General features: G+C 35.8%; 2 protein-coding genes across 2 annotated transcripts; one reads left to right on the forward strand and one right to left on the reverse strand.

The window, feature by feature from the left end:
* LOC18585919 (probable aquaporin PIP-type 7a) lies at window positions 4,606-6,446 on the forward strand. Its single transcript, XM_007008997.2, has 4 exons — window positions 4,606-5,094; window positions 5,235-5,533; window positions 5,722-5,862; window positions 5,965-6,446. Exons 1-4 carry the CDS (start codon window positions 4,758-4,760, stop codon window positions 6,055-6,057), a joined length of 870 nt encoding a protein of 289 aa, XP_007009059.1. The 5' UTR covers window positions 4,606-4,757; the 3' UTR covers window positions 6,058-6,446.
* On the reverse strand, window positions 7,901-11,547 carry LOC18585922 (caffeine synthase 1). Its single transcript, XM_007009000.2, has 4 exons — window positions 11,403-11,547; window positions 10,927-11,322; window positions 10,512-10,784; window positions 7,901-10,080 (listed from the first exon to the last, which is right to left on the reverse strand). The coding sequence occupies exons 1-4, from the start codon at window positions 11,475-11,477 to the stop codon at window positions 9,733-9,735; spliced, it is 1,092 nt and encodes a 363-aa protein (XP_007009062.2). The 5' UTR covers window positions 11,478-11,547; the 3' UTR covers window positions 7,901-9,732.

A 12,081-nucleotide genomic window follows, 5' to 3' on the forward strand; every position in this document is an offset into this window, starting at 1 on the left:
ATTTTGTTCTAATCTTGGGCTTGGCAGATGGTTAAATCTGCTACTTCCAGGCCTTGTTTTTTGACCCATTTTAAGAGATATTGGGGCTGAAAGACTATGCCCAAAATCAAAATTGGGCTTAAAAATAAAAATCTTTCTTCACTTAACAAATAAATCTTTTAGAGTAAAAATGTAGACTCGTAACAAATGATATCCTCATAGTAAAACATAACAGGATTGAGATAGGACCCAAATCAAGATGACTCCCTTTTCCTATTGTAGGTGAATGAGAAAATGGGTCTTGAACCTAACAAACATGTCTAATCCTCATCGTTTAACTCGAAATTCTCATCTACAAAATTTAATTAGAAGTCATGATAGTTTTGATCTTCAAGTGGTAGTACAATGCAATTACCAATTAAATTGTTTAAACAAATTCAATGAACTTGTAATTTTCTGGTAATAATACTTCATTTGTTTAACATAGTTGGGCTCATAATTATTAGATGTGTCAATATGGATTGTCCCAGCCCAAGCCCTTGTGGGTTAAGAAAATATGAAATAGGTCGGGTCAGCTCATTTTTTATATAGGCCATCAAAACCTCAGTCTAACCCACCTCTTGCTAGCCCATGGACCTGGTTGGGTTAGTCCATTTTTTTTCAAAAAAAATTATTTTTATAATTCTACCTAACAAATTTTCTATCAATAAAATTGTTCTATGATTTTATTCATAAATTGAATAATAAAAACATGTTACAAAACCAAATATAAATAAACAAATAAATTACATAAATAAAGTTTAAATCTTTAACACAAACTATTATCCCATAAACATAAGTATATAATCAAGTAATAAAAACTTCAAGACTCATTTATATCCTCATCAATTCTCATCCTTAAGCAAAATATTTAAATCTTATTTAGACAGCAATGATATCTTAAGGTCTGAATCATTATCAATTTATCATCTAATATTTATTATCATAAAAGAAAAAGAGATAATAAGTTTTAATCTAAATTAAAATTATTAAATTGACAAGTAAAGATTAAAGACTTTGAAATATATAAAATAAGTAATATCATTGTAACTAAATTATTAATTTTATATAGTTAAATATATAAAATTATTAAATTTTTATTGGCTCATAGAACTAGCCCACCCCAGCTCACTGATCTGATGGATTGGCTCATTTAGACCCGATTTTAATATGAGTTTAAATTTTCAAACCCAACCCACCTCGTATTCAATAAAAAATGAACCGATTTAATGGGTCAGGTTCATTTTGATAGGTCTAATAATTGTTCTCACAAGACTTCAATGAAAAGGAAATATAGAAGACTTTGTACACCTTTTGATTACTAAATTTTGTGCTGGGATTAGGTCATCAGCAGCAATTTTGTGAGGCTACATATGATATGGGCAGACCAACAAATAAGCTGTGGCCTTAAATCAACAGGCGGTTTGGGGAGGTTTGAATAATCTTATTCTTATGCATATTTTAAACAAAATGTGAAAGTGACCATTATATACTTAGTTGTTAAATTTATGTATTGGGTATGAAATCATTACCCTTCTGGACACCTAAGCCACCCCCAATATCTTTTTATATTTGGTTTATGTGTGGTTCATCTCTCTTACTATATGATTGTTTCTTTTCTTTTCTTTATTTTATTTTTGAATTTTTTGAAATAGTAGCACTTTTAATAGATTAATATAAATTACATTTGTTTTCAATTAAATACAAGTCTATAGCTGGTTGTCTAATGTATATATACATGTAACGATCATTAAATCAAATGATTGAACGTGAAAAGAAAGAATTTAGAAATTATGGTATTTGAGTATCCAATTTAACTAGTAAGGTAGATGAAGGAGATCTTTACATCTATTAATCATTGAGTCAAATTTTTAAATATGAAACAAATTTTAAAGATTACGGTATTTGAATGCCCAAGATAAATAAAGGGTTTTATTCTATAAGAATGGATGGAGCTATTTTGGAGAGGATTTGGATGCTTGGTTTGGGACAATCAGAAGAAGTTAAACTAAATGTAAGACACCATGGAGCTTCAACTTGAAGATTGACCACAACTTTTCTTCTTGTTGAAATCTCTCATAATGTTCCAGGATCGTGCAATGCAAGGTGTCCCCCCCCCCCTCCATGATTGTGCTGGAAATCAACCTTGGTGCTATTTTCTTTATGATGACAGCCCCAAAATGCTTGATCAAAACCTCCAAAAACATGCCCAAAGGCCCCACTTGCTACAAATTTTGAGCCTGGAATCACTCACCCTAAAGCCTGGCTGAGGGATATGGGGCCATTTGCATGTTTGCCAGACAAAAAATTATTTCCTAAATATATACATGATATGATGTCTTTAACCTAAAGCTTTTGCCAGCACAAAATTAATGATAAAGCTGGAAAGATCCTGAATTGATTACAATGTTGTTACATTATAATTATTTTTTGTTATCCATACATCATAGGGGAGAATTAAATATAAAAGAGATTAGCCGACTGGTTTTTAATATAATCAAAATTCCTTGAGTCCATTATCTTCCAAAAATAACTTGCCTGGATGACAGTTTCTTTTCTGCATTTTCTTTGCACTTTTAGGGGATAATCATTGGTTCACATAAACCCAAGATTAGATTAAAGAAATGATCAATAATCTTGGAAGAAATACTAGAATAAAGAAAAGGGTTATGAACTAACCACTTGCTTTCTCTATTCCTTCAAGCAAGGACAGAAAAGAAAAAACCTGCTGAGTACATGATGAAAATGAGAAGCTCTCCAAGCCTCTAACTCAGATGAGTTTAACTTAGTGGAAATGGAAGACTATCGCGCATATATATATAACACAATGAAAATGGCATAATTCAAAGCCCTAGAGCCTCTTGAAAGGCTTAGATGCTTGCCTATCAGTATCAAAACAACAAATCTTAATCAGTTAATCCCCATTTACTAATCAACTAGTTCAGGAGAAACTTAATAAGTTCAAAAGTTTAAAATGAAATATTCAATAAGATCTTTTTTTATTGAAATTAAAAAAATTATTAAATTTTTATTCTTCTAATTTTTTGATATGTAAAATTTTTATATTTTTTAAGTGGCTAATACAAAATCAACAATCAAAATTTTTAATTNAAAATTTTTATATTTTTTAAGTGGCTAATACAAAATCAACAATCAAAATTTTTAATTCAAATAAATCAACTATTATATAAAATAAAGATAATATAACAATATAATATAAATTTTAAATTAAAGTAAAAAAATCTATAAATATTAGAATAATATTACTTAATTGTTGAATGCTTATCGCAAACCACAAATGAGGCTTACGGCTTTATGAAGATAATAACATAACAGACTTTTTATGTATTCTTTGGAGGAAAATTGAAGTTAAAAAAAAAAAAAGAGCAAATGAGAAAAGAAAAATTCAAAAGCAAATGTTATACATTGAAAAGGAAATAATTAGTTTTATATATAAAAAAATAGTTGTTAAAAATCATTAAGTATGTTTATTGAAAATAAAAGAAATAAGTGAGAAAAATTTAATTGTTAGAGATGATTAAATACATATCGTTAGTTGATTAGAAATAATATAGTATTTTAAAAAATTAAAAAATAATTGAAAATTAAAATTTATTAAATACATAATTAAGAAAATAAAAAATAAATAATTTATTAATTATTAATTATTTTTATATTTTTTAACTTTTATATATTTTTAATATAATAAATTATATTACAAAATTATAAAACTTTCTCAAATTAAAAGCCTAAACCCAATGCTTGGGTGGCTTCATGAACCAGCTGCAGAAACTACTAGCACCCACCTGGAAAAAGAGAAAGAGAAATGACATTTTACTGCTAATCCTACTTAGGCCAGCTTAATTATCCTCTAATGATGTATGACTTTGGTGGAATAAACTCTATTCCAACGGTGCTGTGGATAGGTCTTAACATTGTGTAAAAAGCTTACGTGTTACTCCTTCACACCGCCCCATGTGGCGGAAATTTTGTAGCCATGCTTTCCAAGTACAAGACCGCGAGCTAAACGTGGTCTTTTAAGTTTTTTCAACACAGCTGAAAATTTGGTCCTTGGTTCACTGGAACTTGCTCGAAACAATAATGGCTACTACTTCAGGTCTTTGGGAGTTTGGATCCTATCCTTGTCAAGTTGTGCATTAATTGTCCTTAGAAAAGGACGTTTCTTCTTTTACCTGCATGCCCTGGTAACTGGTAAGTCTGTAGTCGAGAAGAAAAAGAACTACGATGCTGTTAAATTGACAGCAATTGAACTTATGTCGACGATTTTTAACAGCTCAACTAGCTTTAACCATCGGAAACTACACGGAACACTTGATAAATAATAATAATCAATCATTCCCTTGGCTTGACAAATAGTGGCAATGGGGCGGTGGGTGATGATCGTCAGCTCATATATTTATGTGGCCAAAATTGAGCCAACTAAGGTTGTCTGCAGCCCACCTCGTTGTCGTTTGTAGCAAAAACATTCCAATGAGTGTTCATGTGATTTTCCATTAAACATGCCAGAAAACGATTGGTCGGTCAGAAATAAGCATATCAATAAATAAATAAAATTTGATTATAATGATAGCTTAACCATTTCTCATCCAACTTGGCCTATAAAAGACACCCCACCAAGCTCGTACACCCCACTAACACAGAAAAACAGGCAGTCTTCTTTCTTGGCTTCAAGTTTTGGTTGCTAGAAGTCGGATAGTACAGAGCAAAGAAGAAGGAAAATGGAGGGCAAAGAAGAGGATGTTAGATTGGGAGCCAACAAGTTCTCAGAGAGGCAGCCGATTGGGACTGCAGCTCAGAGCCAAGATGAGGAGAAGGACTACACTGAACCACCACCGGCTCCACTTTTTGAGCCCGGAGAGTTGACCTCTTGGTCTTTTTACAGGGCTGGGATTGCAGAGTTCGTGGCTACTTTTCTCTTCTTGTATATCACCATTTTGACTGTCATGGGAGTTGTTAAGGAAACAACTAAGTGCCCAACTGTTGGGATTCAAGGGATAGCTTGGGCCTTTGGTGGCATGATCTTTGCTCTTGTTTACTGTACTGCTGGAATTTCAGGTATCTTTGATAACTCTCTTTCTCTCTCTCTCTCTCTCCTCTTGTTTTTCCTTTTGGGTTCTTTCTAAAACTGATAAAAAAATAAAAACTTTTCCTGAATACTGCAATCATTGGTGAATTTTGGTGATGGTGGTGGATAGGTGGTCACATCAACCCGGCGGTGACATTCGGACTGTTCTTGGCGAGGAAACTGTCCTTGACAAGGGCAATTTTCTACATGGTGATGCAGTGCTTGGGAGCCATCTGCGGTGCTGGTGTGGTGAAGGGATTCATGGGGAAGCGAAGGTACGGTGCTTTGAATGGTGGAGCCAACTTCGTCGCACATGGCTACACCAAGGGAGATGGCCTCGGCGCTGAGATTATCGGTACCTTTGTCCTTGTTTACACCGTCTTCTCAGCCACTGATGCCAAGCGCAGTGCCAGAGACTCTCACGTCCCCGTAAGTATTCTCCCTCTCGCTTCCCAACAATCATGTTCTTACAAATACATACATGTTCACATGCATACTTGCGCGTCAATCATCAAATTGATCATTAAATTTTGAATAAATTAGATTGACTATGTGTTAGAATCGGAAGATTAAGTTTTGGATATGGTTATTAAACGGGATGAACTGTGTTTTGCTAGATCTTGGCACCCTTGCCAATTGGGTTCGCAGTATTCTTGGTGCACTTGGCCACCATCCCAATCACAGGAACTGGCATCAACCCAGCTCGCAGTCTTGGTGCAGCCATAATTTTCAACAAGGAAAGGGGCTGGAATGACCATGTAAGCCTCTTTAAGTTTCCTCACTTTTCACTATTTTTTTTCCTACCCTTGCTCACTATGGCTTGATGCTTATCTACTTTTGCTTTGGTCTGTGGTATGCAGTGGATTTTCTGGGTGGGTCCATTCATTGGGGCAACACTGGCAGCTCTCTACCACCAAGTTGTGATCAGAGCCATGCCTTTCAAATCAAAGTGATCAAACCAACGGTCATGATTGTGATTATCATATTTGTGGCCCTTCCTGTTATAATCTCAAGATAAAAAAACAAAAAAAAAGGACAAATCCCACCCACCTTTTCAGTTGTTTTCATCTTTCTTTTGTTTGCATGCCTGTGTATCTGTATGTAAGAAAATGTAATATGCTTCAGGGGGAACCTTCTTTCCTTTTACCCTTTTCTTCTTTTTTTTTGGTTTAAGGAAGGGTGGTTGCTGCTGATGGCTGATGGTCCCATCTCAGAGTAAGTGGGCATTTGTATTTGTATGTCTGTGATTTGTGAAATGTCATTTTCATAATAGCACCGACGAATACCTACCCCATGGCTTCCGTGTGGTAAATTATGACATTGGCCTGGGGCTGATTTGTCTCTTTCTGATATTGAATAACTTCGGTGGTGATGAGGTTTGATACTGATATCATAACCATCAAGATAAGGAAGCAGGTTCTAGCAGAACATATAAAACTAAAAACAGTCACTAATTCCTACGGTGTTTGTCATCAATTGTCATATATTAATGAATCTTATCACTTCACAAGTGAATACAATATTTTGGATAAGATGGTCTGAGGTATTGCAGTTAAAATTATTGTAGCAGGAATGATATGCCTGCACAGCCCTTTTGGTTATGGTAGATTTCTGCAGTGATGGTCACAAAACTAGATACACTTAGCAGAGAGAGCTTCATATCTTAAACCCTTTTTTTTTTTCTTCTCTTTTCAGTTTTTGCATATGCTTCTACTGAATCTTTTTGCCTGCCTGTTGCAACGAGCAACGCATATGCCAGAGTTTGGTTTTAGGTACTGCTAGGCACAAAACTGGGTGCTGCCTAAGCAGATTGTCCCAAGTCTCAACAGTTGCCACTTGGCTAGGAGCTATTGTTTTCTATGGTTTGTCTTGATAGTCTAATTTACAACTCATTTTGAATAATAATAACCACTCAAAAATAACTTAAAAGAGAAGTATACCAGTGCCTATGTCATAGCTGTGCCTATCATAGCTGTGCCTAATCAAAAGATGTAGATTAGGTTGGCTGACATATACTGCAATATTAAAGGTCATCAGTTTGAACTTTTTGCCAATTAATCTTTTCTTTATTTTTTAATCCCATTGCCTTAGGTCAGAACTCTTTCTTTTTCAGCGCAACAACAATTCTGACACCCTTGGTTGATTGTTTACCCTGCTTGAAATCCTCAACTAGAGCTTGTCACACAGCTTGTCAGTTGCATCTTCTCCAAACTGCTAAGAAACCATGGAGTCTGTCAAGTCTCTGATGCTTTGAGCTTGTGACTCTGGGCCAGGCCACACATTTTGATCTCCAATCTCTGTTGCAGTTGTGTCTATAAATTCAGTTGTCAAAGACCCCTCTTATCCACCAAAGATTGAAAAATTCTAATTCCTATTCATCAATGAGTCCCTGTGGACCAACAATGAATACAGTCTTAATTAAGTAAAGAATCAAAAGTTGACTAATTTAACTCATAAACTTTTCCTTTTCATTTAATGAAGATGTGGGGTTCTTTTAATAGGAGGCAGTAAGTTGGGTATCTCTAGTTAGGAACTTAACCATTAAATGAAGAAATAGGTGATGGGGTTTCACCTGTGTGAAAACCATGTAGGATAAGGCCTCTGCTAGAAATTCTCATGTGTAGAACCATGCGGGGATCTGCACATTACCGTCCTTGAATTATCAAGACAGTACCGCAGGCAGGTAGCAGCTCCGGCTTCTTTTCTCCTTTGCTCATGAAGAGCATTTCCTTCTCCTCCATTGACATTTTTCTTTACTGGAATCTGAATAATGATTTATATTCCAGGAATTGTTCAAATGTTGAAATAGTTGAAGGATTTCATTATTATAAATTCCTTTACAAAACTACCAGCCTTGCGGTAGTGAGCAAGTAACACAAAACAGGGGACAAGAAACCCCTATAAAAGCTGTTACCTGTGAAAGAAAAAAGAACCCAGAGCAATAAATCCCAGGTTGCTAATGGGATCAACCTCCTAAAACATTACAAAGACTCCCATTGGAAACAAAGGGGACAAGGAGTCAAATAGACTCATCCCAGCACAACCAAGTTACAATATTCTGTACAAAAACAAAATGACCAGCGGCAGCCTTAACACTCAAAATCACGCAGTTACCAGGCTTCAAGTGCAACAAAAAAATCCCAGAAAAAACAAAGCAAGAACACACCAAAGACTTAAGTCAAGACCAATTCTAGGTGTCGAGCCATTCCCATACCAAGAATCGAGAAGCTACAACAGCAGCAGACCAACCACTCAAACTGCAACAACAAAAAGATGACCTCCAAGCTCACACACAAGTACCAGAAACTGCCTGCACCACAACCACATTGAAGAACAAGCAACAATGTACCAACTCCACGAACAAGCAAAAGAAAGCTTGGAACAACCCAGCAACAGCAATAATATAGACGTACGAAGCTTTAAACAGCACTAAGAACCTTAGACATTGCCGCATTGCCATAGAGAATTAGACTTGAACATTGACAGAACAGGAGGAAAGGGCAAGACCAGAAAGGGCTTGGAACACACAACCAAACATAAAAATCAGACTCCAAGAACACCCAGCAGCAATAATAGCAACAAAATCAGCAGCAAAAACACTGTCGGAACACATGAAACATTCATCAAGCACCTTGAAAACCAACATAGTGATCATGGAAACAGGCACCATCCATCCATTCTGAAAATCAGAAACCAAACCTCCATAATGGCACTCTTTCTTCCAGTCAAAGAAATGGCCATTCTTTCTACTTGAAAGCAGCCACATATCAGCATACATAGAGAGTCTAAGGCTCTTTAAACCAGGAACTTATGTCATGACCAATCTTGGTTGACTGGCACCCGAGTATTTGACTCATTGGTTGATGCATTATCCCCCTGTCTAAAGAGCAGGTTCGAATCCCCCCTCCCCCAATTATATATAAAAAAAAAAATCTTGGTTGACCGAAGATAGATACACAAATCAAATGCAATTGAGTATCATAAGGGCACTTCCAATTTGTTTCGGGCACCTGCAACATAAAGAAACTGGTAGTAGGCCATATCAAAGTGGTCCAAAGGCTCTTTTCTCCAAACTCAACCTCATGGCTCAAAAGTGAAGGGTTCCTCTGTCTGCACTAGTCTTGATCTTCTTTTCATGGAGTGTAGTTCCATGTATACAAGAGTATATATAAGCGAACAAATCAACTTGCTAATAATGAATCTTTTTATTGAAATTAGTTATAAAATCTTAAGTTCTTTACCATAATCTAGCATAGTTCCTAAAGGGGTCTAAGATAATGTCATTCTAGCATTTTTTTTCTTCATTGCTACTAGAAAATGAACGGATTATTACATCTGTAATCAAAATGGTTAGGCATTGCATTACCCTTTTCTGATATAATGGAAAATCCGAAATCATATCGGGAAAGGAAGGTAATGCACCTTCATAAGGATTTCCAGTAGTAACACCACTGCAAAGACAATTTAATAATCATAACTGTGACTGATATAAAATATAAACTAGCTAAGCAGACATTTCTTCTCGATTCCTTAGCAAATTAATTAATAATAATACTCTTTACATATGTTCATCACCTTGATTCTTTTGCTACATTGTTTTCTTCAATGTTTCCTGAATGATGATACATTTAGCTGAGGTGGGATTCTTTCTTTTTCAATTCAAGAACAATACTAACTCCCCTGGTTGATTGTTTTTCCTGCTTGCAATCCTCAACTAGAATATCTTTTACCTTATCATATAGCTTGTCCATTACCTCTTCTCCAAACTGGTGAGAAATCATGGGCTCTGTGAAGGATCTCAAGTTTTTAGCTCTATTTTCCGGTTCCGTCCATATACCTTCAAGTTCAACTTCAATTGTGTCTACAAACTCAGTTAAGAAAGAACCCTCCTTGTTCACTAAATCCCGAACTTCTTCCTGGGAGGGAATATAGTATGGTACATTGAAGGAGTTTAGTTTCTCTTCATCAATCAGTCCCTGATGACCAAGAAAGAAAACAAAACTTAAGTAAATGGCCAGAAGGTGCTGACTGGTTTTATCAACCTGGTAAGGAGCTGATGATTGAAGAACAGGAGAGAGAAGTGCCAGATACTGGGTTGAAGAACAGCTTAAGAGTTCAGGAAAGAAGAGAGCACGTGTAAATAGTAGCTAGTTAGTTAAGTTGGCTTTTTTACTTCTAGTTGGTTAGCTGATATAACAGAGTACAAATACTCTCGTGTACAGTCTTTTTTTATCTTAATGAAAAGCTTGAAGCTTCCACAAAACTCCTCTAATTCATCTTCATTTTCAGTCTTAACAGGTTTTGCACTTGAGTACTCAGGAGTAAGTGTTGTACATTTGCTAATGGTTAATATAAACATGGAAAACAAAAGGGAAAAAGTGGAAAATTTTGGCACTTCTTTCATCACCTGTGAAACCTGGTAGGAGATGGCATCAGCTAGAACTTCCCATGTGTAGCAGCTCTCTCTGGTTGTGGGATCTGCGGATTTCCTTCCATGAATTATCAAGACCATGCGGCCATCAGGTACCAGCTCGGGAGATCGACATCTCAAGAATGAAAGGAAGTCTTCCTGAAACTGAGAAAGGTATGCCTTCCACACTGCAGGAGGACTGGTTTTCGATATGTAGATCTTCCCTTTGTTTGGTGGTGATAACCCTCCTTCACTTGTCATTTTGGGTACCTTTTGAAGTAAATCAATGCAAGTTTGATGAACTATGCCATTGAAGACATGTAGTAATTGAATCCCCGAAGTTTTGGTATTGAAAAAATGTTTGTTGAATCAAAATTGCATACATAAAAGTACAAGAATTAAAATTATTCACCTTAGAGAGCCATTGTACACCATAAGAGGAATGGATGAGATGCATGGAGTTCTGAGGGAAAAGCCGGCCGTGAAAGGAACCAGGGGCACCCATAGCAAAGCATGAAACATTCTTATATTTATCTTGAATGACAGATAACCCTTTGAACAGTGTGTTGAAATCATTCCCTACTAAATCATTCAAGTAGAACTGGATTTCTGGCATCTGCCAGTTCAATTCACTGCATTTGTCCCTTGTGCTCTCTATCACTGTTGACATCACAGTGAAAGTGTTTGGACCTGAAGAACACCCCAAGTCAGCCACGTTTAGGACTTGGTATGAGCAAGAATTCCTCCCTGTGAAGAGAGATTGAGCTGCCCTGTAAACTACTGGCTGGGTTACAGCTGCCACTTTTTGCTGCATTCAGAGACAATTGAACCTGGTTAAAATCAAGCAAAAACAATAATAGAAGAGAGCGTAGAGATCAGATCAAGAACCGTGTATCCTGAAGTCTTAACATAGCTATTTTCTCCATCTCCTTTGTTCATGAAGAGCATTTCCTTCACCTCCATTGATAATTTTCTTTTCTCTGTTCTGAAGCATGTAACTTGCTTTGTGTGGATAAATTCTACCCATATCTAGGGTTATATTAAAGATAATTGCTTGGATTAGTGGGTTCCACTTCCCAAGATAAGAAACATGTGCTTAGTTATTTTGCATAAAAGTTTTTGGTTTTTCTTTTAAAAGTCAAGAAGGCCATGAAAGGCTAACCTAAAGCATCTAGTTATAGGTGGTTTGCCCAATTAGGCATCAAATGCCACAAAATTAAGGAACCAATAAACGGAACTCGGCTTGAGCCCAATTCATTTTTGTGCAGGCCAATTTACGGCAAGCATATGCCACAAAATTATATAGTTTTAGGTTCTGTTATATCACAACACAAATCTCTACCAAACCCAATTTTCCCAACAAGTGATTTCAATTTATTTCTAAAAAATAGATAATTAATATATATATATATATATATATATATATACATAAATAAAATGCCACTTGGCATCTTAGTATAAAGAAAACAAAGTTTCAAAATAGTTTCATGTCATAGCTCTGCCTAACCCAAAGACTTAGACAAGGTCAGCTGACATTTCTCTTTATTCCTCATATCAAATTCATACG

The sequence above is a fragment of the Theobroma cacao genome, chromosome 10, assembly GCF_000208745.1.
Source record: "Theobroma cacao cultivar B97-61/B2 chromosome 10, Criollo_cocoa_genome_V2, whole genome shotgun sequence".
Taxonomy (NCBI): Eukaryota; Viridiplantae; Streptophyta; class Magnoliopsida; order Malvales; family Malvaceae; genus Theobroma; species Theobroma cacao.